The sequence below is a fragment of the Hyperolius riggenbachi genome, chromosome 12 (genome assembly GCF_040937935.1).
Source record: "Hyperolius riggenbachi isolate aHypRig1 chromosome 12, aHypRig1.pri, whole genome shotgun sequence".
NCBI classification, from domain to species: Eukaryota; Metazoa; Chordata; class Amphibia; order Anura; family Hyperoliidae; genus Hyperolius; species Hyperolius riggenbachi.
In genome coordinates this window covers 99,267,496-99,295,099 of record NC_090657.1, presented here as the reverse complement: position 1 = coordinate 99,295,099, position 27,604 = coordinate 99,267,496, and the positions used below count along the sequence as shown (strand labels likewise).

Below are 27,604 nucleotides of genomic sequence, written 5' to 3'. Positions count from 1 at the left end.
CATACATTTGGGCACTGTTGTCATTTTATTCATTCCAAAACCTTTAGAACTAATTATTTGAATTGGCTTGGTAAGCTCAGTGACCACTGACCTACATACACAGGTGAATCCAATTATGAGAAAGAGTATTTAAGGGGGTCAATTGTAAGTTTCCCTCCTCTTTTAATTTTCTCTGAAGAGTAGCAACATGGGGGTCTCAAAAAAACTCTCAAATGACCTGAAGACAAAGACTGTTCACCATCATGGTTTAGAGGAAGCATACAGAAAGCGGTCTCAGAGATTTCAGCTGTCTGTTTCCACATTTAGGAACATATTGAGGAAATGGAAGACCACAGGCTCAGTTCAAGTTAAAGCTGGAAGTAGCAGACCAAGAAAAATCTCAGATAGATAGATAGAAGTGACAACTGGTGAGAAGAGTCAGAGTCAACCCACAGACCAGCACCAAAGACCTACAACATCATCTTGCTGCAGATGGAGTCACTGTGCATCATTCAACCATTCAGCAGACTTTACACAAGGAGGTGCTGTATGCAGAGGAAGCCTTTTCTCCGCCCACAGCACAAACAGAGCCACTTCAGGCATGCTAAAGCATATTTGGACAAGCCAGCTTTATTTTCGAATAAGGTGCTGTGGACTGATGGAACTAAAATTGAGTTATTTGGGCGTAACAAGGGGAGTTATGCATGGAGGAAAATCAAGACAGCATTCCAAGAAAAACATTATATGCAACAAACACACAGCGCTTAGAATACAATTGTATCAATATGATGTAAAAAGAGGGAAAATATGTATACAAATCACTATGATCAAATAGTCTGGCCAATATGGTCTGTATATTTTATAAAAAATAGAGTCCTCAATATTAGGACAAAAGGCCCAGCACAAGAGTCCCAAGGTGTGCTGCTGTTCCTAGGAATTAGTCATTTCCTCCAATAATACATATTCAACATCAGCCAAGCGCTTCCTTTATATTATGTGGCAGTCCACTACACCTCCACCAGGATCACCCTGTGAGATCCAAACTCACCAACTGCGTGGGCCATATATTATAGTGGCCTTACACGCCTTTGGGGTATTAGCAGGCTCCCTCGCTGACCGCAGTTAAGTTGGTATTCAGGGTGTGAACTCGCCTCCACCGCCACCAGCCTCCCTCCGCTAAGGAGGAGCCACATGCGGAAGGAGAGTCGCGTGTAGCGGAGGGAGGCTGGCGGCGGTGGAAGCGAGCTCACACCCTGGATACCAACATAACGGCAGTCAGCCCGGGAGGCCGCAGGGGGGGGGAGGGGGGAGCCCATTAGAAACTCCAATAGCCTGAGACAAAACCCCGCAAAACATGAGTGTAATATCATACTAAAGTACAGTGTATTCAAACAAGCTGTGCAATGAAGGCGTTTTATTATCATTGAGGTAAAATCTTGTGAAATCTGTATGCTGCTGACTACTGAGGAGAAGTTGATGGTGTTTTAAGAAGAAGAGAGTTCGAGGGCGAGGGGAGCCTGCTAATACCCCCAAAGGCGTGCAAGGCCACTATAATATATGGCCCACTGCAGTTGGTGAGTTTGGATCTCACAGGGTGATCCTGGTGGAGGTGTAGTGGACTGCCACATAATATAAAGGAAGCGCTTGGCTGAAGTTGAATATGTATTCCAAGAAAAACCCCTGCTACTTGCAGAAAAATATGGTGGTGGTTCCATCATGCTTTTGGGCTATGTGTGGCCAGTGCAGGGATGGGAAATCTTGTCAAAGTTGAGGGACGCATGGATTCCACTCAGTATCAGCAGATTCTGGAGACCAATGTCCAGGAATCAGTGACAAAGTTGAAGCTGCGCCGGGGCTGGACCTTTCAACAATACAACGACCCTAAACACTGCTCAAAATCCACTAACGCATTCATGCAACTAGAATCCAGACTCTCATTGGAACCTACAGGAAGCGTTTAAAGGCTGTAATTTTTGCAAAAGGAGGATCTACTAAATATTGATTTCATTTCTTTTTTGTGGTGCCCACATTTATGCACCTGCCTAATTTTGTTTAAACAATTATTGCACACTTTCTGTAAATCTAATAAACTTCATTTCACTTATCAAATATCACTGTGTGTGTCTCCTATCCTCTATAATAAAACCTAACTGTCCCTGCTTCATCCTCCGTTGAGACAGGAGGATGGGCCAGGGAGCAGGGCGGGCGTGTGCATGGCAGACGGGTGTGAGCATGCGCACTAACATGCAGTGGCGGTAGTATCACTACCTAGAGCCTGTTTTTTAACGGGCTTAGGTAGACTAGTATGATATATTTAACTGAAGTATTTTTCGTAACAACCGATTTATACAGGAAAATCATGACGATTAACAAGGTTGCCCAAACTTTCGCATACCACTGTAATAGCCGATCGAATATCAGTAACACCGATATGCTACTATTTATAGTGGCAATTACAATAGTAAATGTTACAGATATTTTACTACAGCTAAACCTAAAACTACTCTCACACAGAACTCTCTCCCCTCTGACGCCTAACCCTAGCCACCCACCGCCGATGCCGGCTAACCCTAACCCAACCCCCACGCATAACCTTAAAACTCCCCTATCTGATGCCTAGCCTTAAACCCCCTTTCCTGACACCTAACCTTACCCCCTCCCTACTGACACCTAACCTCAACTGCCCCCGCTAATATGAAATATGCAAAGACGATACATTTCATAAATGAAAAATGTTTATAAATGAAACATTTTTATAAAGGAAAAATTGGGGCTGGAATTTCTATAAATGAAAAAATTCAGGTGGGTGGCCCCGATGCCCGCTTTATGCTAGGCGGCCTTGGTGCTCACTGTTTATCTGGCACCTCCCGTGCCCAAATTTCTGCTTCTGATGCCCAACAGTCTATATTTATGTATTAGTGGCAATAGCAGTGCCCAAATTGCCCATTAGCTGGATGCGCACAAATTTCCTGCTTCCAAGTAAAAGTCAGTATGAACTTATTGGGATAACATTCAGTTTACAAGTATGTACATGTGAATAGGATCTAGGTCACTGGTCACAGTGGTACGTTGCGGTGCGGTATGCCATGCTGCAATGCACAACTTAAGCAACGTTAACAGTGCGGCTGGTACGTTGCGGTACAATGGTATGTGACATGGTAACGCAATGCATGAGTTAACATGCAGTGCACTACCACAAAACGTGCATTAACAGCGAAACACTTTTTATTGACTGTATCACTGTATGAAAGTCAAAGCGCAGGTAACGTGCGGCGCCGCATTCCCGTTGCGTTACTTCTGTCACAGCGAACACAATGGTCACTGTGAATGTGGCCTTATGAGCTGCATATTGTAAAGACGCCATCTTTTTCAGTCCGCAATCCACAAAGTATCCTTACTACATATTAGTGTAGACATATCTCTTATTTTAATAACAGTAGCCACTTTCCAGATATTTGTATGCACCAGAATTTTATCTGGCTGCTGAGCTGGCCATGTGATTTTCCTCAGACTGGACTGCATCAGAGCAGAATCTGCTGTCAGGTTTACGATTTTCCCTAGTAACAATACTTTTTGGTGTTTAAATCCCTACAGGTAGTCAACAACTTACGAACGCCGACTTACGAACAACCCGCCGATACGAACGAGCATGGATTCTTTGATTCTGTGGGAATAAGTCAAAAATATATATATTTTTTTCAAACTGGACTAGTCTTTGAGAAAATTGAATGGAAAACATTCAAAGAAAAAATAGCTCTTAAACTTGTATAAGCAGGTAAGGGGGCAGAGGTGACACTGAGGGGGACACTGGAGACACAGAGGAGGTACAGGGGACCTGTACTAGCCAGGCATGAATAGTTTTTTGTTTATTAGTCTTAAACTATTGATGTTAAAACCACAGCAAACGAATCTAAAGCGACTAAATAAAAATTGCCTTAATTAATTAAAATTAAAAAATTTCCAGCTCTCCCATTTGATAAAATGATTGAAAGCCATTTTATAGGTGAACCTGCACAACCGTTTACAGAGTGGGATCCATGCCTGAGTGGTAAATTGTCCTTACTCCATCATTATGTGCTCCCATTGGCAAACAGCCACTGGACAGGTGTTTAAATTCTGTCAAAAAATATCACATGACTAGAGATGGTGACAATTAGCCAATGGGATCAGCTTATCAAGGAATAACGTAGCAGGTGTCAGGAACCGGCCCCTCGGCAAGCCTGCAGAGACAGTTCCTCCAGGGGTTTTGACCCAAAATTGAGAGGGGGAGCAGCCTTATTCAAGCGAACACAAAGCTGTCGGCCCTCAACAACACTCTGCAAGACTCAGACACCACTAGTGGTCGTCCGCAACGATACTGGCTAAACACTATGACAATTCCTACTCTGCTGTCGAGCTGCTTGCACTCAGGCTGGCGTTTTACATATTTTGGGTCAGCCACAGGCTTTAGTATGAGACCGCAACACACACACAATGCAATCTCACACAGTATCGATTAACAATCCGAGCACACAATCAGGCCCTCAACTTGTAACACAATTACACTGCAGTTTCTCACTAGAAGATGTAAAGCTCTGCTCAGTACTCAGAAGAATAGCTTATCAAATAAAGATGAGACCTGTGGGTCTATGATGATTTGAGAAAGGCGTCATATGCCATTTTCCCACGCTGTTTTATCATGTTTTTAGGATTTTGATACTTGAATAAAGATGAAATTAAAAACAATGGTGCATGAGCCAGCCCGGGGCCCCGGGAACTCTCACTGCCCGGGGCCCCAGAACCAGCATCTAACACCATATGTGAGCGCAGCCAATCCCTTGGAGCTGCCACCCCCAAGGCCTGTCTCCAACTGCTCTAAAACTTACCAAACACACAAATGGAGAACATCCAGTTACCGATTTTTATCCCTTTTGATATAATAAAGTGAAGATTTTTGTACCAATCATATGCTTTTCTAGCTTTGGTCTTGTCCTCGCTTTGTGCACTATCCTCCATTTTTAGTTACACAAATGGAGAAACTCACTCCCAAACAGTTCTCTGCTGCTTTATAAAGCCTGCAGGCTGCTTATAAGCCAATGAGAAGTGCACACCTATGTTACACCTAGCTTGCAGTGATTAATCAAACAGAAGCTGAGCAAGTCATCCAGTCGATGGACTTCTAGATGGTGCGGATCTTGAGAAATTACTGCTGACACTCGGTGTTTCAGAGTGGATCCTTGCACATCATTTTGTGACCATTGGTGCTATAACAATTCTGATCTAACGTGATCAGAAATCAGGGACTTCTCTAGCTCAAGAGCTACCTTCAGGAAAAGACGCTTACTGAGTCGCAGCACAGGGCTTTTATGCTCTGACATATCCCTTGAGGGTATGCAAGCACATTTGGGGGAAATGGTTTTCATTTATATTAAATATAAATTTCCCCCATCTACCAACATATCTAACTTTACAAGACAGATTATGCGAAGAGCTTCCTGACATCCTGAGGTGTCTCAAATAAATCCGGCAGCCTATTCAGATTGCTTCCTACTTCATACAATGTCTAGGTGTCTGTGGGCTATTGAACTTAGCTGGTCTATTCAAATGAGATTCACAGTCCTTTACAGAGAGATGCAGATTTAACATTTACAGGTGGCAGGTTTCAAAGACAGCATCCAGACTGTCTCTAACAGACATACACATATAAGATAGTATTTCACCCACACAGCCGACAGAAAATGAACAAAATGAATTTCACTTGAAGCCAGGGTTAAAATGGATGCTACATCAGGTACCAGTCAAAATGGTCACCATGTTCTGAATATTACCATACATATCCTCATCGCCCCCACATATCCTTACAGCGGGCACAATTTATGACTCTGAGTTTCACTTTATTAACAGCTGTACTTAGATGTAGCCCGCAATCTTGCATGAGAAGGGCTTTCTCTTTGATTTTTAAAGGGTTCTCCAGTCTGCAGATGTGATCCTATGAACTGTCTCCTTTTTGGTGACAAAGGATTGCAATTCTCACCTAAATCACACTAGACTGTAGCAAGAGTTGCAGAAAGGTTATTAAAGGAATGGTTGTGCAATGCATGCAATCCACCGTACAGCCATGAGTTCACTAACCTTTCAGGAACCCTTGCTATGGTTTGATAGAACCTAACGGCAGACAACTATTAATTGATCTAGAACAGGTTTACAAGATGACTTATGTTCGCTAATAATCTACAGCCCTGAAGGTTGCTGAATATACCTCACTAGATCATCCTTATGTAGATTTCACCATGTGTTCTGTGTGTTACACTGGTTTATCTACATAAACTGTTTTTGTATTATGAACACTACAGGTTTCCTTTAATTGTGAAGTACCACAGAAGACGATGGTACTCTGTAAATCAAATGAATGATAACAAATAACCAGAGTGGTGAATAGCCACCAACTGGACACAGAAAGATGTGTTACCTGAATAATTACCTGAGGATAAAAGGGGCGACTCCATGCTGACACTATGTAGGGTAGATTGGTGTGTGTAATGCCGCGGAGGAATCGTTAATGTGGTGGAAGCAATGCTATGTGGAGGGTTGTTCTTGCTCCCTCGAGGTCTTCCAGGACCATGTCTGCTTTTCCTGCTGCCTTTATGCTTCTTATCCCGTGGTGGCTCTGTAGCATCCCTGCTCCACTTCTGTGTTCTGGCTTCAGATGGAGTGGGGTCCCATGGTCGGGTGTGAGCTGAGGGATCAGTGGAGAAACGCATGATAGAACCGAAGCTGGAGAAAGTAAGTTCTGGAGGAGACGACGATGTTGGCCTTGAGGTTCTCCCTGCATCATCATTATCATCCTCTTCTTCCTCCTCCTCCTCCTCTTCTTCTTGTTCTTCCAATTTTGGGAAAGTGACCAGATCAGGAGGAGACGAAACACTACCTGCAGTAAAAGATCTAGTGAGAAAAAATACACTATTTCCACCCCCAGGGGATTTAAACAGTCCAATATTGTAAAATGGTGAAACATTTTTGATATCTCAGGTATAAGTATCATCTACTGGCTTCTTATATCATCTGAGAAGTCCAGCAGGGAGGTCTCCCTTGAGGATCTCTGCTGACCTGAGTATTTAAGCACAGAAATTCCACTGTAGTATACCCATCAAATATAAAAAAAATACAAAAAGCATGTGGGAAATTTACTAATAGTAATATTTTTACTGATGATTATTCTTAGTCCTCGGTCTGTGTTAAAGTGTACGTGTAAATGTAAAAAATTATACATACCTGAGGCTTCCTGCAGCCCCCTTCAGGCTGATGGCTCCCTAGCCATCCTCCAGGGCCACCTTGATCCTCCGATAGCCTGCAGAGTAAATCCACCAGTCAGGGTGAGTCGGTGCATGTGCAATCTAGCCACGTGTGTCCTCATACTGCTCCCGTTGGAGGGAGCACGGCAGACGGGTGCACGCACGGCCAGGCCGTACATGCATTGAATACTGCGACTACAGGACTTACCAGGCAAGCTATCAGAGGATTGGAGGCGGCAGAGGAGGACGGCGAGGGAGCCATTGACCTAAAGGGGACAGAAGGAAGCCCCAGGCATGTATATTTTTTTTTTTACCCATCTCAGGTATGCTGTAACACAGACCAAGGACTTACCAGGCAAGCTATCAGAGGATTGGAGGCGGCAGGAGGACGGCGAGGGAGCCATTGACCTAAAGGGGACGGAAGGAAGCCCCAGGCATGTATATTTTTTTTTTCATTTTTACCCATTTCAGGTACGCTGTAACACAGACCGAGGATGATGAAGAATAATCATCAGTAAAAATAATACTGTTAGTAGATTTCCCAAAAGCATTTTTGTATTTTTTTTACATCTCATCATAATGGAACTTTCTGTGCTTAAATACTAGCTTGGTCAGCAGAGACCCTCAATTACTACGTCAATTAATCCTTTGAGATGCCAATACTTTTTATAAATAATAAATGAAATTAAATAAAATGATGACCCTTAGATTATAATAATTTTGATAATTTCATTATTTTATTGAATCCTATAAATTAAACCCCTTGTGTCCCTGCGTCCTTTCCTGTCCCTGTGTCCGTGCCTTTGCGCTACTGCGCATGTGAGAGGACGACGGGTGCAGAAGGAGCGCGGCTGTGCATGGTCGAGCATGCGTCGGGGAGCTAGGCATGCATGCGCACTGACATGCGGTGGATGGTGGCGGTGACTGGGGCAGGAGGGGAGGGGGGTTGTGAGGGAGGCCTAGAGCCCGTTATTGTAATGGGCTTAGGTCTGCTGGTCTAAAAATAAAAACTGACAGGAGTATGGCCACCTCAGAGTGAACTCACCCTGCTTACTTGCCTTTGTTGAAACATATTCCTATGTTTTATAGGGAAGGGGAGACATTAAACAAAAGGGGGGAATTGTATATTGGGAAAAATGTTAATGAATGATTTTTTTTTAAGATTGAAAAAGAAGGCACCTAAATCACTCTATAGCATCTATCAATTATATATACAAATTACCCAGACAAGTTACTAAGTATAACTTACCTCTAAAGAGGGGACAATACCAATAAGTAAAAAAAAAAAATGTATAAAGAACTCAGGCAACATGTTACATGGTGTTTACCACTATATCAGGTCTGTAATGGCTATGATAGTGCATCATGCATCCATTAACTGGCAAACAATCTTACTCCTGGCTTCAGACTAGGCAGTCTCCTCATGGGTGATTTTTAGTATTTTGTTTATTTTTTACAAAAGCAATCCCTCGAAGGGAGCTATACAAAGATGCCGCCTGCCCCACCCCCCATCTGTTTGCACACTATTTTTTGGAGTTGGTCTGAGCAATTGCCATTCACTAGTGCTGTGAAATAAAAAAATTTAAAAACATGAGGAGATGGGCTAGTCCAAAACCTGTCAGTTCTGTCAGATTTCTACTACCTACTGTAAGTGACATAGGAGAAAAAACCTTCATAGATCATTTTTACTCTGGAAGAAATGTACTTCTTATTTGTATGTGTTTACATGTAATTCAAATTTTTAATTTTTCGTGATAGTGGTCCTTTAACAAGCCAATCAGAAACGAAGAATTTCTACCACAGCACTGGTCACAGACTTTTTATGTTTAACAGTGTCTATGACTAATGAGCAACTGTTATTCACACGAAAGGACACAGAAATGTGCAACATCCACACAACAGATCTGTCTGTGGAGGCCAATTTGCTGGAGGTAAATCCGTCACAGTGACATACCTGTGGAAGAGGTGCTGCCAGTTCCGGAGGCATTTTTCCCACTTCCTGTCTTGCGACCTCGGTGACCGGACTGCTTCTTTCCTTTAATGTCTGACCTCGCGACCACTGAGCTGTCTATGCTGCTCTCATGCTGCATGGAACCAAAGTAATACAGAATTTCACTGAGTATCATTTGCATCTCACATAAACTCCAATCCAACTGTACAAAACTCAACATCACTTCCTGTGCAAGATACACATGAACTCCAGTACTGTTACCTGCAGTTTACATCGTCCTATACTAGTCTTCACAGTCCAATAAAAACCCAGGACTCAACAGAAGAAATTCTAACAGCAACCGTGAGGATACATGAATATAAAGAGTGTGGAAGCGCTGTTGTGGACGGAACACCTTGGGCCAAATGTGTAGAACTGCAGTACTATCTGATTTCTCCGCTTTCTGAATACAGCTGTTTGGTGGGTAAATTAGGTGCAACCAAGCATAAAGTTCACTGAATGCCTCAATAGCTGTGTATGCATTGTAGTGAAAACCATTAATCTGTTTGAGGAGGCGGGACTGATTAACAGTACATAACAGGTAAAATACGTCTTAGGCAATATAGTGCACAGCTGCTCAAAAAAGTTTTGTTTTTTTTTAATTTGAAAATTTAACATCCAATAGCCATACTAATTCTTTACACATGACTGCTTTCAGAATTTGCCTTTAGTTTTTTTTTTTTGGTAGGGGAGGTTTTAAAGGATAACTGAGGTCATAATGCAAAGATTAGAGCAAGTACTACTTGGGAGCTGCCAGCAGAGGCGGCCTTAGAGTACGCAGGGCCTGGGGCGGGTGTCATATGTAAACAAAATTAAGTTTGTTAGTGTAAGAGGTTTAATACAAGTTTTATATCAACATAGTGTTATTTCTGACCACAAGACAAAGAAGTGTGATCACTATGGCGACAGCTCGGGGACCCAACGCTGCATAGATGCACTGAAATGTTGTTGCCTTGCAATGCATCTATTCAACACTGGGGTCCCCAAACTGTGCGCCCTAGCAATTGCATGCACTTGTTACAGGCGCACAGGCTGATAATAGTGCTACATGCCCGACTAGTATGGTATTGTTTTAACCAGGATGAGCCAAATAATGTATTTTGAGATGTTTTAAAAAGGTGGCACTTGTCATGTAAACGTTAGGAAGGGGGAAACATGAAAAAATGTGTAATTTTTGCGTTTACATCTAATTTTTCTTGACAAATTGCCAGTGAAATAAAATAATTCTTGAAAAAAATATTACCATAAGAAAGCCTAGCATGTCCTGAAAAATACAATGTATCACTGTGATGACATTGGTAATTAGTTATTGCTGTATCAAAAGCGACACAGCTAATATGTCAAAATTGTCGGGAACCTTAAGGGGTAAAAACCTGGAACCTGAAGTGGTTAAAGAAAAATATTTCCTTGTTACAGCCTACAGAACTCCTACTGAGATTCTGCAGAGTGGTGACTTCCTGGTTTCTTGGGAGCACAGAAAGAATTAACCTCCTTTGTTAACCTCCTGTGTTTACATGATAGGTCAGAATTCGACAGCTGACAGCTCAAATTACACTGGCTCATTACTTGCTGATAAAGGAGAATTAGGGCTGGTTCAGACGGACGCTTGCAGAGCGTTTACAGCCAGCGTTCAGGGCTTGGTGTTAAACGCTCCCATTCAAGTGAATGGGAGCGTTTGTACCAAGCTTTTATGCGCGTTTGCACAAACGCAGCGTTCGGGTCCCGATTTTCCCTGGCGTTCAAGGAGCCCCTGGAAGCTACATGTAGCTTCCAGGGGAGGTTAACCGCGACGGCTAATGTCCCCCTAGGGGAAGAAAAAACGCGACCGCATCCAAACGCACACGAACGCTGCTGAACGCGACGACGCCTCCAAACGTCCGTCTGAACCAGCCCTTAGACAAGCTGTTCTCTATAAACACACATAGGGTCCAGCGCTGCATAATATGTTGGCGCTTTATAAATACAATTAATAAATAAATAGGATGGATTTCTCTGTGTTTCCTTGTCTCCTGTGCAAGAGTTCAGTTCCGCTTTAAGCCAAGCAGTGAACACACAGTAGTAAAAACGGAATACAGCTCATAAAAAAAATCAAATCGATAAAAAAATCAATCGATACTGCCAATGACATTCTGTGACCACAATTGCAGACAGCATGCAGACTTTACTGTAGCCGTTCACAATAAAGTCTGCACAATTTGTGGTAACAGAGCATCTATTTAGGTGATCCTCTTTTCTGTCCTTTAATTATTTGTATTCCTTTGAATGCCTCTTCTACTATTGTCTCAGTTACTGGACTCACATTCTGCAAGGTAAAGCTATACTGCATTCAGGTAGATCATAGGGTGTCTAGTTAACAATCAATCCAAGAACCATTTAATAGGTCAATCTCTCATGCCAATATCCTACACAAGTCAAACCATAGGCAGGTCGATATTACAAGAAACCCAAAAAGCTTGAGTACCGTTTCATTCAACACTAACAGATAGTTCCATAAATATTTGAACAGACACAACTTTTTTCTAGACAAAATTAGAGAAAAGGTGTCTCTGTCAAAATATTTATGGACCTAACAGTACATAGCCCAATGCCCACTAGGCCATGGTTATTTAGAATAAACTTTATTCATTCGGTGTAAGTGATTTCCTGCCAAACAGTAGTATGTGTGTCTTAAGCATGTCAAATGCAAAAGGATTTGCAATTTAGTCCAGCTATTCCAGCTATGAGATTCCAAACTGGAGGAGAGGTATAGTAATAAGCTCATCAGCATAATGCTGATTTTTACTGACTGTTCAGAATATCTCACATTACTGATATTTCTGGAATGCCCAGGGCAAAAATCCTGTCATACACCATAAGGTCAGAATATGCTAATTGGACTGTTCCCAGCAACAGTGCTACCTGTTGATGAAACCTTAAAGAGACTCCGTAACAAAAATTGCATCCTCTTTTTTATCATCCTACAAGTTCCAAAAGCTATTCTAATGTGTTCTGGCTTACTACAGCACTTTCTACTATCACAGTCTCTGTAATAAATCAATGTATCTTTCCCCTGTCAGACTTGTCGGCCTGTGTCTGGAAGGCTGCCAAGTTCTTCAGTGTTGTGGTTCTGCTATGAACTCCGCCCTCCAGGCCCCTCTGTGCACACTGCCTGTGTATTATTTAGATTAGAGCAGCTTCTCTCTTATCTTTTACAAGCTGGATAAATCGTCCTCTGAGCTGGCTGGGCTTTCACATACTGAGGAAATTCAGACAAGGGCAAAGCTGTTTGCAGGAAGAAAAGAGCAGCCTGAAACTTCAGTGGAAGATAGCTGCAGGGGGAAAGAAACACACAAATGATCTCTTGAGATTTAAAAGGAAGGGTGTATACAGCCTGCTTGTGTATGGATGTATTTTCTATGTGTGGACATACTGTACATCAACCTACTTCCTGTTTTGGTGGCCATTTTGTTTGTTTATAAACAAACTTTTTAAAACTGTTTTTAACCACTTTTAATGCGGCGAGGAGTGGCGAAATTGTGACAGAGGGTAATAGGAGATGTCCCCTAACGCACTGGTATGTTTACTTTTTGTGCGATTTTAACAATACAGATTCTCTTTAAAGAGAACCAGAGAGGAAGCACCCTCATGTATTTTACCATATATATGTCAATGGGAACATGACAGTAAACACCTACTCTGCTTTTTGTTTCATCCTTCACTGCTCAGTCTTCTTGTTAATAGCTCTGATAAAATCTCCGAATAAGCATTCAGTCTAGCTTTGCCCCGAATGATTATAGCTGAGTCAGTCTTCTGTGATGTCTATTCAAGCCCAAGCCTGCCCCCTTGTGGCTCTGATTTCCTGCTATGTATCCTCGCAGCAGGAAAGCAGATATAGGAGGGGACGGGGTTGGGCTTGAAAAGACATCACAGAAGATTGACTCAGCTATAATCATTCTGGGGCAAAGCTAGACTGAATGCTCAGTTGGAGATTTTATCAGAGCTGATAACAAAATGTGTTGCCTGATCCTATCCGCCTCCTCAGTACATACCGCTGTGCAGGGGATTACAGGAGACATATAACAGACTCCAACAAAAAATAAATAAATAAATAAAGCACTCATTTGATGTTTAATCTACTAATCAACTCTGGTCACTGTCCTCTCCCTTTCCTATAGTATTTAATGTTCCCCACTTCTCAAACTAAGCACCTTTGCACCATGGTATGGTTCTGATGCAGTTCTGAAACATGCCTGAAGAAGAAACTTAAAGTTTCGAAAACTTGCAAAGAAATATTGTACAGTTTGTCATTAACGGTGTCACCTAAACAACTTTTGTTGTCATGTCTTCGGATAAGCACCTTTTGAACTTGCACTATCCCCACTTCTTAAAGAAAACCTGAACTCAAAATTAAAAGTAAAAATAAGCAAACACAAGTCATACTTACCTTCCATGTAGTCTACTCCTCAGTGTCTTTCTCCTCTCCCGCGTCCTGTTTGTTCACTGTGATCAAGGGAATTTTCCGTCCTCCATTTTATAAATGGCCATTACCCATAACAGCTTTCTGGTCAGCACACAGTTAAACTGTAACATCGCCCACTTGAGCCATAGGGAAACATGGACATTACCTGGTACATCAGTTTTCCTCTCAGCTATAACTGACAGCAACTGATATCTTATTGACAGCAACTGATATATTTCAGATCTGACAAAATATTGTCAGAACTGGAAGGGATTATTGTCAGAAGAAAATGGTGAGCTTCTGAAAGGAACTGATGGCAAGGTAACTATGTAATGCTCATTTGAAGTTACCTCATGTGTTTATTTAAAATATTTTTACTCAGTACAGGTTCTCTTTAAGGTGTGTACACACGCACTACATCCACCAACGACGTGTCCGTCAGACCATCCCGCTGGGCGGACGTTCAGACGACAGTAGCAGCACGTGTGTACGTGCTGTCGGCAGACTGATAAGGCCGTTTCTAAACGATTATTATTATTTCTATTATTATTTTTTAGTATTTATATAGCGCTGACATCTTAAGCAGCGCTGTACAGTATATATATATATATATATATATATATATATATATATATATATATATATATATCTTGTATTGTTGTATTGTCACTAACTGTCCCTCAAAGGAGCTCACAATCTAATCCCTACCATTATCATATGTGTATGTATGTATTATGTAGTGTAAGTACTGTAGTCTAGGGCCAATTTAGGGGTGAGCCAATTAACTTATCTGTATGTTTTTGGGATGTGACAGGAAACCGGAGTACCCGGAGGAAACCCACACAGACACGGGGAGAACATACAAACTCCTTGCAGATGGTGCCCTGGCTGGGATATGAACTGGGGACCCAGCGCTGCAAGGCGGGAGCACTAACCGCTACGCCACCGTGCTGCCCCGATCCGCTCAGTTCGCCGACAGCACGTACACTCGTGCCACTGACGGCTGAACGCCCGCCCATTGGGAGGGTCTGACTGACACGTCGTTGGCGGATGTAGTGCGTGTGTACGCACCTTTAGACTAAACAAGTTTTAAAGCATCATAACAGTTCAATAGAGCGCACATCCCTGTCCATATATATATATATATATATATATATATATATATATATATATATATATATATATATATATAGGTCTCTCGGAACTGGAGAAACCAGGTCCTGTGCTTCTTCTTCTTAATCCAGTTACATTGTATTCATGGAGTACCTCCAAAAAACAAAGAAAAAAAACAAAGTCCGGTTGGCACAGTTTGTCTAAAGGTAGCCATACATTGGTCGATTTGCCATCAGATCGACCAACAAATGCCCCCCCCCCCCCAGCTATACATTACCTGCTCCGCCGGCACGTGTCCCCCGGTCTCCGCTGTCTTCTTCTCCGTGCTGGGCTCAGAGTCCGGCTGGCTTTACTGAACTTCCTGTCTGGGGAACAGTAGAGGCCGCTCTACTGTTTAAACTTCCTGCCGGGACAGGAAGTTCAGTGAAGCCAGCCGACCTCTGAGCCGAGCGCGGAGAAGAAGACAGCGGAGAGCAGGGGCAAGCCCCGGATTTTCAAGGGGGGAATTCCTGAAAGCCACGCACAAGACAGTATAATAATATGGTGGAACATCATGCTGGGTGCACATAATGCAATTTCCCATCCGACTGACAACGGGATCGATCAGGAGCAGTTTGGATACAAATAATAATGAGGACAGCCGACATTAGTAATGAAGGGGAAAGTGAAGCATTCACACAGCAGGGCACAGGGCTGTGCTCATACCTGACTCTGTTAAGTTCCCCAGAGCTGCTCCATGCTCTGTACACACGCTGCTGCTACATCCAAAGTCAACTGTAGCAGGGAAAGAAAGAGTGCGGTGCAGTGAGCTGCAGGATGCCTGCAGATATTCTGGTGTCTCAACTTATGACTCTCCCCTGACACTGCACTGGCCCTAGTCTATCGACGCACTCCCGACCCGCCGGCGATCAGGAAAAATCTTCTGCATGGACAGATCGATGGGAATCGACGGGAACGATTGATTTCGGACGGACATCGATCGTTCTGTCAGCGTTTGCGCAACGATTTCACAGCAGATTCGATCACAGTGATCGAATCTGCTGTATATCGGCGGGAAAATCGTTAGGTGTATGGGCCCCTTAATCCTGTCACCAGGGAAGGAGGAAATCCAACTCAGTGGACACATACGCACGCATTACTGCGGCAGTGAGTGCCGTGTGCGCCAAAACCCTCTGCTTTGCAGTGGTCCACCTGTTGTGTTTAGTTAATGGATCACCAGCCCTCACCACGTGACCTCATCCACAACCGCCACAGTGTTCTCCCCAGAGCCTATTAGCCGGGCGGAGCGCCCACCTGGGTCTCTGTTCCCGCCCGGCTGCTGTGATTAGGCTCCATCTACAGCAGAGACTCAAAACCCCGTGCAGAGGAATGATTCACAACTTCTTGCAGTTTTTAATCATTCCTCTGCACAGAATTTTGAATCATTCTTCTGCACAGTGCCACAGAGTTTTGAATCACTAGGCACAGCTCGGAATGTAGAGACATCTCCGCCCTCCTCCTCCTCAGCTCCTTCCTATCAGCAGCGTGGAGGGGCGGGGAAAGCTCCTAGTACAGAGCAGAGATGAGCCAGTCAGACCGGGGGAGCTTTCAGCTGCAGTCCAGGCACAGAATAGAATGTGTAGCTCTATTGCTCTCCTGTTGGTGAGTCACCCCATCCCCCAGCTACTACAGTGCACAGACTCTCCTCCTCTCCCTGCAATGTCCAGAAACATCAAATACTGGCTGATTAACACATCAACACATTTTCTTTTTTCTACTGGTAATACAGATAACAAGCTGTTTACAGGCTCTGTAACCTGAACCTGGTGCTGCATTCACTCTGCCTCCTGTTTTCCTGCACTTTATCACAAACTGACCCCAAAGTTTTCAGTTAAATCACTGAGATATCCAGCTTTCAGTATGGGCAAATGAATGGCAAAACGTTCAGTACAGCATGTTTCACTTGTCTTTTCTCAGCAGTTACAGTTTCAGGTTGAACAGAAGATTTACAGCCATCCAGTTCAGCCAGAATACTAAATCATTGTGCTTAACTAGCATGGTTTTTACAGTCTTCTCTGGAGTTCTCACCATAATTGTCACCTGCCTGTGTGATTTTAGTCAGCACTCGTCTGCTCCTATACAGCAGCAGGAGTTACATACATTGCATGCTGGGAGTGGTTAATGATGCCTGGTCAAATATGTGATGATGGGGGCTATGGCACTAAGGCCCCATTCACACTGGGGTGCTTTTCAGGGAATGTCCAGAGCTTTACTGAATGCCAGCAAAGAGAAGTACTATGACAAAGTTGCCCTGTGGAAGCATTCACACTACAGTTGCAATTTGTATGAAAATACAGTTGCAATTTGTATGAAAATATCATACATACAGAGCATTTTGGAAGCGCTGGCAATGTGATTTTTGTTTCTCAAACAAGTTATCCCGCCCCCCCTTCCCCCAAACCAGCACCCAGCATGATCTAGACATCTCCTCATCTAGTGTGACCCTCCCTCTCCAGCGTTTTCTTACTTTCTCACCCAGCAGCACCCAGCGTGACCTTACTTCCCCACCCGGCTACTTTTTCGTGCCACCCGGCTACAAAATATTTCTGGGGAGAACACTGCGCCACCTGAATGGCACGCTCACCTGGCCCTTATGTTACCTCAACCCACAGAGCTAGTAATCTCCCAATACGATCACCATCACATCCAGATTATTATCAGTACTCTTCAAAGGTGACCTCAGAAGAAATAAGACAATATCACTGCGGAGCTTTCTGCACATCCCCTGCACTGCCTCTGTGTACCACCGACAGTCCCACAATCACCCTCCGAGGTAGCTGCTCACAGACAGCAGCAATCGTTTGGTATTTGCGGGTAGTAGGTACTCAATACAGGCGTCTTCCAGTCAGCTCGTAACAGCAATGCTCCTTAAACCACCATCAGAGCGTGTATCTATGGACTAAGCACGCCTTCTTAGTGTAAAACAATCACTTTTATTAAAATATAAGAGAAATCTACTGACAAACAACAGCAAAAGCGCTTAGACAATTTAAAATGAGGACATCTCCTCCAGCTCCTATCTGACCAATTGTCCTGCCCTCTAGTATAGTGAGCAGGATGATTTTTTTGTACAGTATACTGTAGCTGGAATAAGAAAGAAGTAAGGGACCCAGTTTGTCCAGTTATGAGAGACTTTATATACATATATTTGGACAGGGAAGCGCCCTCTAGCAAACTGTTTTTAATTTCTATTAGAAGTGCATGTAACACTATTTTTCGAGGTGCAGCAAGCCCAAAGCATTGTGGTTAGGGTTTAGACAGCATCTTGTCCTATGTGAAGGGGGAGCACTAATTTGAAATTATTGAAAGTTTTAATGCATACATGTAAAATTACTAATATTCTACTATTAGGCTGCATGTAATTAATATGGTAAAATATTGGTACATTTTTCCAATATTTTACGGTCGCCTAACCTGATGCTATGGACGATGTCCAGCGATGTTTGACGTTTAGTCAATCTCTTCATGGGGGATTCGCAATATGGCCTTTATTCTTTACTAGCTGGACGCCCGGCGTTGCCCGGGTGTGTATTTGGCTAGTGTTGGCTCTGCCCACTTTTCCTAACCCTAACATACAATTACTTAAATGACCAAGTATGTGAGCTTTGCGGTCTTTGGCATCAATAATTTGCAATGAAATAAAATTAATCTGATTGGATGTGGCTCCACCCCTTTTCTGAATTTGAACCCCAATCACCCAATGGCCAACTGTACCAGGTACAGGTGATTAACAGTGCAAGAATGGCAGCAATTAAATATTCCCCTTTAAAATCAATAGGTGGATTTTGATTGGCTTTTATAGGCTCCACCCACTTTTCTGAATATTAATCCCAGTTACCCAGTGACCAACTTTGCAAAGTTTGAGAACCCTACCATTAACAGTGTAAGAATGGCTGCAGTTTACATTTGCGCAATTAAATTTGTATTTTTCTCCACCCACTTATTTCCTAACATTGTTCAGGTATGTATTTGGCTGGTGTTGGCTCCGCCTACTATTTGTAACACTAACACACAATTACTCAACCAAGTTTGTGAGCTTTGCGGTCTTTGGCATCAATAATTTCCATTGAGATTAAACAAATCTGATTGGCTGTTTGTGGCTCCACCCCTTTGTCCGAATTTAAACCTCAGTCACCCAATGACCAACTGTACCAGGTTTAAGGCTTGTGCCATTAACAGTGCAAGAATGGTAGCAATTACATATTCCCCTTGAAAATCAATAGGTGAATTTTGATTGGCTTTTGTAGGCTCCACCCACTTCTCTAAATATTAATCCCAGTCACCCAGTGACCAATTGTGCAAAGTTTGAGAACCCTACCATTAAAAGTGTAAGAATTGCTGCAGTTTACATTTTCTCAGTGAAAATTGCATTTGTCTCCACCCAGTTATGACCCGGCATTGCCCTTTTATGTATTTTGCAGGTGCTGGCTGCGCCCACTTTTCCTAACCCTAACACACAATTAATCAATTACTCAATGACCAAGTTTGTGAGCTTTGCGGTCTTTGGCATCAATAACCTGCATTAAAATGAAACAAATCAGATTGGCTGTGTGTGGCTCCACCCTGTTTTATTAATGTAAACCCCGGTCACGCAATGATCAACTGTACCAGGTTTGAGGCTTGTGCCATTAACAGTGCAAAAATGGCAGCAATGTAAATATTCCCCTTGAAAATCAATAGGTAATTTTTGATTGCCTTTTGTAGGCTCCAACCACTTTTCTGAATATTAACCCCAGTCACCCAGTAACCAACTGTGCAAAGTTTGAGAACCCTACCATTAACAGTGTAAGAATGGCTGCAGTTTACATTTTCCTAGTAAAATTTGTATTTGTCTCCGCCCACTTATGACCCGGCGTTGCCCGCTTATGTATTTGGCTGATTTTGGCTGTGCCCACTTTTCTAACCCTAACGCACAATTAATCAATTACCAAGTTTGTGATCTTTGCGGTGTTTGGCATCAATAATTTGCATTGAAATGAAACAAATCTAATTGGCTGTTTGTGGCTCCACCCCCTTTCTGAAATTGAACCCTAGTCACCCAATGATCAACTGTACCAGGTTTGAGGCTTGTGCCATTAACAGTGCAAGAATGGCAGCAATGTAAATATTTCCCTTGAAAATCAATAGGTTAATTTTGATTGGCTTTTATAGACTCCACCCACCTTTCTGATTAATCCCAGTCACCCGGAGACCAACTGTGCAAAGTTTGAGAACCCTACCATTAACAGTGTAAGAATGGCTGCAGTTTACATTTTGCAGTGAAATTTGTATTTGTCTCCGCCCCCTTTTTGGTTATGGGAATAAAAAGTATCCTATACTTTATTCCAGGTAATGTACTGTGTGTGCCAAATTTCATTCAAATCCGTTCAGCTATTTTTGCGTGATCGAGTAACAAACATCCAAACATCTAAACATCCGAACTTTCCCATTTATTATATTAGTAGGATTAAAAAGACATTCCCTGAAAAGGATTTATACAAAGATGCTAGCCAGACTCACTGCACACCTTTTTGGCAGTTGGACAGAGCAACTGCCATTCACAAAATGTTTTCGAAAATAAAGAACACCCTGAGAACCCCCGATTAGGAGATGGGCTAGTCCAGAACCTGTCAGTTCTGTCAGATTTCTACTACCTACTATAAGTGACAGCAACATAGGAGAAAAGTAATTTAGGACTCATTTTACACTGGAAGAAACCCACTTCTTATTTATACATGTATCTTAAATTTTATGATTTTTGCGATAGTGGTCCTAAAACAGAGTGCTGACCCGGAAGCTGTTATGTGGTCACTGCCATTTTTAAAATGGAGGACAGAGAATTCCATTAATCACTGTGGACAAACAGGTTGCGGGAGAGGAGAAAGAGACTGATGAGCAGACTACACGCGAGGCAAGTATGACCTGTGTATGTTTATTTTGACTTTTTTTTTCTGTTTAGATTTGCTTTTAAAGAAACTCAATATTTACCTTCCCCAGCTCCAGTGCAGGCGCAGTAGCGGCTCACCGATGGGATCAGGAGGAAATAGCCGATCCCAGTTGGGTCCGCTTAAGTCACCTGCGCAGTAGAGTGGACCCAACTGGGATCGGATATTTCCACCTGATCCCATCGGAGAGCCGCTACTGCACCTGCGCTGGAGCCAGGACGGTAAATATTTACATGGCCGCCATTCAAGGACTTCTAGCGCTGCCACCGTGAGACAAAAGAGGACGGGGGAAGCCTCGTTAGAATCCAGAGGCAAGGGACTTTTTTCCATTACAGGATCTCGTTAAAGGAGTTATCAAGCAAAAATGAACAAAATAATCGCTACTTACCCAGGGCTTCCTGCAGCCCAAAGCTCCCAGCATGTCCCTCGCCGCAGCTCTGCACGCAGCCGTTCGCTGCAGCTTCCTCCCGGTCCCCGGCGATGACGTCAGGCCGACCTCCAGGTCAACCTGTACTGCGCCTGCACGAGCGGCACTGTCAATCACCGCCACGTGGAACAGACTGCATAGGCGCAGTAGTGCTTTAAGGCAAAATGGACATTTTAATATGTCCTATTTGTGCACTAATTAGTGCAAATAGGATGTTTAATAGATGTCCATTTTGCCGGCACACACATGTGCATGCCCATTTTTACCCCTGAGTGGAGGAGGTTTGAAGTGATTAAATACTATGAGCAGATTGTTTAGTAAACTCTCATATTACATGGAAGTAAAATTGGTCAGTGATTGGCCAATCAAAATTGAAGGTGTCTGCCGGGCTTTAGATAAGCAGAGAGAAGCTATTACACCTGACCACAGAGAGGAAGATGCATGGAGTAGCTGGTGGAATGCAGCAGTACCTGTGTAAAGATCATCAGTACAGAGAGATTGCTGTGGAAGAGAAACCTTTGTAAACTATAGCAAGATGAAGGCGGTCTTATATCTGATCAGGATGCAATTTGTGTCAGATTTCAATTATCTATGTTTGAAGTACACCTTTTTTTAAATGTGCTTTATATGTCAGCCACTGAGACAGATTAAAGGAGAAACACTACCCATGGTCGTATGACAGGACAGAGGTGTGTGCAGGTATGACAATGATAGTCACCTCCCAGAATGCCTTCTTGGTATTCTCATTTAGCAAATCTTTGTGCTCATTGCCCTGCCCTGCTTATTTTGGCGATTACCCTTTCTCTTTGAGGCATCAAAGGTGTCTATGGGATTTTTGCTCACCAGTCTAAAGGTTGGTACACACGTCCTGATTTTCCATCCGACTTGACGTTTGCACGACAATTTGGATGTGTGTCGAGCAACTAATAACAGCCGGTTTGCCCGATCCGCTTGGCGGATCAGTTGGACCAACTGTCGTTCAAGCGACTGACATGTCCATACATGTGTACAAACGACTTCTAGTTGTTTGTGTCCAACTAATAGACGTTCAAACATACAGTTATTTGATTAGTCGTTTAATCTAGTCTATTGTTCTATCCAGTTCATTGTCCATTATCAAGTTGGTTAAACGACATATACATTAGGATATCAGCTGCTTTGTTGGTCAGTGTGTACAGAATGTTAGAACGACTTGTTGTTTGCATTTTAAGTCGTTCAAACGACCAGTTTAAAAGACAATCAGGCATAAAGTTAGACATACGCACCTCAATATCTTAAAGAGGAAGTGCGGCAGCCAGGTGAGAGTAGAAGAGTGATACGCAGATATGAGACATTACACACTAGAATTTTCTTAATGGAAATAAAAGAAGGCATGCAAGGAGGAGGGTAACAGTCTTATAACAGCATGCACCTCCACAGATGCCCTCATACAACGATGGGTTAAGTTCTCCTTTAAAGTGGACCTAAAGTGTAAATTTCAAAATGAATAAGACACTTTAAAAAAAAAATCTTATTCAAATGAAATGACACTTACTATGACCGTTCCCACACCCAACACGTGATTTGTGAATTATGCTTGATTGAAGCATTGCATCTGTCACTGTGAAAACTGTGGTTGGCAGTACTCTTTTCGTCTTCTCCACCTCCTTCTTTGATTGACTAGAGTAGACCATGACACAACTGGGCTGCTGTAAGAGCTACTTTCTGCCCTCCTGTGGCACAATTTCTAAAGAAGCCTTCACAAGGGCAGAAAACTGTCCTGGCAGCTTTCCAGGAGGGGGCGTGGTCAAACCACAAAACCAGCATTTTCTGGCACAAAAGGTCAGTTTTTAAACATTTATTCATGCTACTCTATTACAACTTCTCTTGACTGTGCTGAGTGGAATTTATTTTTACACTTTAGGTCTGTTTTAAAGCAAATCTGAAGGGAAAATAAACTTATGAGACAAATTATATATGTAGTTTAACTAAGAAATAGAATATTAGTAGCAAATAAAGGAGTCTTATTTTCCAGCACAGGAAGAGTTAAGAAACTTAATTTGTTATCTATGCAAAAGAGCTTCTCTGAATTCTTCCACCAACCTTGGGTCAAATACAGTCCTGTTTTCTGAAGCACTTAAACAACCAAGAAACAGTGAGATACAGCTTAAGATAAAGTAATACTGCAGGAAAGTTTAAAGGGTCATTAGCTCTGATCTGTTTTATGGTTTATTGTGTGGTTTGTTAACTAAAAATAAGACAGAATGATGCAATGTTGTTAAAAAAGAAAAAAAAAAGCTACAGTACATAACTGAAATTAAAAATAAGAGACTTTTCTTTGCTACTATTGTTCTATTCATTATCCGTACTACGCATACAATTCATTATATCACAATTTTTTTTTCACTTCAGGTTTGCTTTAAGAACACACTTCTGGATGTAAGCCAGGGACTATGAACATTTCAGGAAAAGGAATGCCTATACCTTCTCTACAGAGATGGGCAGCAGTGGAGGTGCAGTTATGTGACTGGGTGAGTCACGGTGCTTCCTATGCCGAACACGCTCTCTGTCCTTATGACTCTAGAAGAAGAACACATTTTCTTACAAGAAAAGATGCGAAATTTGTAAAACAACTGCGAAATTTGTAAAAAATCAAGGTAGTACAAACCTTTTTCTGCCGCTCTCGGAAAAGGAGAGGTTTCTCCACAGAAGGAGAGTCTGACCTACTGCAGCGGCCTGGGAGGATAGGGCAAGGGAGGCGGGAGACTTTCTAAGGAAGAGAGAAGACGGTCACAAATAACCGTGAGGAGGAAAGATAAGGACACGATTTGTCATGTTTTCATGTACACATATTAGAATGATTGTAGATTTGATGCTAAAGACCAAAATATTAGCCATGAGCACAGCAAAAGTACTTGGGATAGACAAAGAAGTATTAGTGGCACAATAGAAATGACACATAAGAGCCCTATGGAGTAAGGGGCTGTCATACCTGTGGATCTCTCACCATCTTGCTGAAGTGGTACTTGCAGTATCCAATATATTTAACATTGTCCACCTCCTGAGCCTCCTCCTCACACAGCAAGCCAGCCATTTGAGCGCTAAGATAGGTAGAAAGGAAACGCGGATAATAAGGGAGCATTGTAAAATCTGGCAAAAACATTTATTTTGCTCACCATGACAATCAGATTCAAGGTCATATCTCTAATCAAAAAATAAAAAATAAAAGGTGACATCTGATTGGTTAGCCAAACGACCCCTAAGACATTTAAAGTGACACTGAAGCAAAAAAAAAAAAAAAAACAACTTATGAGATAATGAATTGTATGTGTAGAACGGATAATTAATAGAACATTAGTAGCAAATAAAAGAGTCTAGTTTTTATTTTCAAGTACATAGCTTTTTTTTTTATAACACTGCATCATTCTCTAATATTTGCAGTTTACAAATTACACTCTGTAATTTAAATGATGAAACAGAGCAGAGCTAATAACCCTTTGAACTTCCTGGCAGGAAAACCTTAAAGCGGAACTGTAGATACGTTTTAAAGACACTGTTTCACTTACCTGGGGCTTCTGCAAGCCCCCAGCAGCCGTCCTGTCCCGCGCCGGTTCTCCACAAGTCTCCGTTCTCCTCCCGCCGCCGCTCCGTTCCTCGACTTGTAAGTCGAGGCCAGCGCAGCCCTGCCAAGCGTATCTTTTCTTCGTGTTCCCCTCTGTAATGGCGAGGAACGCAAAGAAAGGAAACTCGTGGCCAGAGCCGTGCAGGCGCAGTAGCCTGGCGGTGTAACCAAAAGTAGCTGGCGGCGGGAAAACAGAGGCTCGTGGAGGACCGGCGCAGGACAGGACAACTGCTGGGGGCTTGCAGAAGCCCCAGGTAAGTGAAACAGTGTCTTTAAAACATATCTACAGTTCCACTTTAAAAAAAACAAGAACAAGTAAGAGACAGTATAAGATAAGTGTTTCAGAAAACAGAACTGTAGCCAACTCAAGTTGGGTCGTGGAGCTCAGGAAAGCTCTTTTGCATAGATAACAAGTGAAGTTTCTTAACTCTTCCTGTATGGAAAACAATATGAGACTCACATCTGTGCTACTAATGTTCTATTTCTTAGCTGTACTACACATACAAATCATTATATCATAATTTTATTTTCACTTCAGATTCCCTTTAAATGTAGCATCATTGGTTCTAGCATGCACCAAGTATAAGTTTCTCCCAACCACTGTCTCTCATCTATCTATAATATGGCTCTGAAAATTGTTTCTCCAAATCTCTCCTCAGCCACACTTTTTCAAGTATGAAGGCAAATTAAGGCTGACAAATTTACATTTCTTATAGAACTGTAGTGAAAATAGCATACTTAATAAAATTGATTATATTTTATAATATTCAATTATAAATTATTTACTTTCGTGTTTGCCCAAATGTTTACACACCCCAATTTACATTCTGAAATGTATTACATGTGGAATGTTTATTTACTGAGAGTTCTATGCACAGAGGGAGAGAATGCTTGCTTGGCAGTTGGAAACATATGTTATTTCCCACAATGCAATGAGGTTCACAGGCAGCAAACTGTCAGGGCCATGGCCCTGACATCACACTTTGGGAGGGGTTTCACCAAAATATCAACCATACAGATAATCTATTTAAAGAAAGGTAAAGATTTCTCATGAGAAAGGGGGTATCGCCTACTTATTAGGATGAAGTTCAATCCTGGGTTAAAAGTTCATATTTAAAGGACAACTGAAGTGAGAGGTATATGATGGCTGCCATATTTATTTTATTTTAAGCAATACCAGCTGTTTGGCAGCCCTGCCGCTGTAGTGCCTGAATAAAACCTGTCTCAGTGACAGCAGAGCTTTCGCATCTCGGTCATTGGCCCCTATACCCTGTGATTACTGTGAGCCAATCACAGTAATCACAAGGCACAAAAGGGAAAGGACAGCTCTGGTACTTAACCTTCCTGGCTGTAAGCCCGAGCTGAGCTCGGGCTATGCCACGCAGGAAGAGATCTCAGCCCCTGGTGGGGCGATTTTGCCCATTTAAAGTGCTGTACGCGCAGCTAGCACTTTGCTAGCCGCGCGTACAGCCTGTTCGCCGCCGCTCTGCGGCGATCGCCCGTACACAGCGGCGGAAGAGCGTTATATACGCGTTCCCCTGTTTGCTATTGATGCCGGCGACGATCGCACTAGAGGGACACATGCGCCCTCTAGTGGTGTTTCATGTAGCTACCACTCTGGTAGCTTTACATGAAACAAAAACAAAAAAAAGAAAGAAAAAAAAAAAAGGATTTCTGCCTATTTGGCAGAAAAATTTAACTGCCAGGAGGGTTAAAGGGCCAGAGCTGTACGGTACCAAAAGGTTAAACATTCATTATACGGACATGGGACAAGATATAAGTTCAATGTCCTGACTCTTCACTAGCTTTATAATTGCTCCAAATCACTAACTCACAAATGAATGAAAGAAGGATAATGTCTCATGGCCGGATCTTCCACTGGGTAAGTGCCCAGGGCCGCAAGCTCCTTAGGCACTCCCAAGTCAGGGATTACAGAGATCAACCCAAATCCACAGCCTAGGCTATATGGTATAACTGCTTTGACCTGCTTTCTTATTTTCAGTAAAACTGGCTGTATGGATCACCTACCATGTCACATGAAATGCCTGCCGACAACCGTGCCGATTACAGGTCATACAAGCCCCGGAAGCAGCCCTGCTCTCGCGTCCCTGGTCTTCACAGATATAGCAGGTCTGTGGAATTACGGTAACCACAGTCAGGCTGGAGGGATCATTGGGTAAAGTGACATTTTGTAAAGGAGAAAGTTATAATAAAATGTTACCTTGTTGAATCGGTCATGAGGAACATACTGCAGGACAATTGGCTCCATGGTCAGGACATTCGCAAACTGAACCTCTGGGATGTACAATGCACACACCACATGGGCCCAACCTGAAAGAATTATTAAGAAGAACCCAGTTCCAATAATCACTCATAATTCTGTTCAGCTGTTTTAGACATGCAAAGCCGAACCAAGCAGATGCAAAGCAAAAAATTTGGGCACTGGAGGTGCCGGGGTAGTTTGGGCACCGACATAGGCACCCATTTTTATAGCTGCAGCTATTAACAGATGCCTATGGCAGTGCCCAAACCTTCCTGGAACCCGCTATTTGTAGCAAGAGTTTGTATAGCAGGTAATACTGTCCATATTTTGTGGCTTTTAACAGTTAGGAGTAGGTACAGGTGGTTAGTGTTAGGCATAGATAGAGGGAGGTTAGTGTTAGACATAGATAGTGGAGGGTAAGGGTTAGGAGTAAATGTAGGTGTGGTTAGGGTTGGGAGTAAATGGGGGTAGTTAGATCTAGGCATAGATAGCAGATGGTTCAAGTGGGAATTGTGGTTCAGAGGGTGAAAGTAGAACATCATTAAAATTACTAATATTC

General features: G+C 42.7%; 1 protein-coding gene and 1 long non-coding RNA gene across 4 annotated transcripts in view; one reads left to right on the top strand and one right to left on the bottom strand.

Moving 5' to 3' along the window:
* LOC137541429 (uncharacterized) overlaps positions 1-9,506 on the top strand; it is a 61,861-nt gene extending 52,355 nt beyond the window's left edge. The window contains exon 4 of the long non-coding RNA XR_011025161.1: positions 9,009-9,506. This is a non-coding gene — a long non-coding RNA (uncharacterized lncRNA). The remainder of the gene's footprint in view (positions 1-9,008) is intronic.
* The window catches only part of MLLT6 (MLLT6, PHD finger containing), a 119,260-nt gene that overhangs the window by 30,629 nt on the left and 61,027 nt on the right, over positions 1-27,604 (bottom strand). For 2 of the 3 annotated variants that reach the window (XM_068262709.1, XM_068262708.1), the window contains exons 4-10: positions 27,004-27,113; positions 26,811-26,914; positions 24,153-24,261; positions 23,829-23,930; positions 23,645-23,740; positions 9,205-9,334; positions 6,440-6,886 (exon numbers count right to left, since the gene is read on the bottom strand). In XM_068262709.1, coding sequence (XP_068118810.1) covers positions 6,440-6,886; positions 9,205-9,334; positions 23,645-23,740; positions 23,829-23,930; positions 24,153-24,261; positions 26,811-26,914; positions 27,004-27,113 — 1,098 coding nt within the window. The remainder of the gene's footprint in view (positions 1-6,439; positions 6,887-9,204; positions 9,335-23,644; positions 23,741-23,828; positions 23,931-24,152; positions 24,262-26,810; positions 26,915-27,003; positions 27,114-27,604) is intronic. The other variant, XM_068262710.1, reaches the window with a different exon arrangement.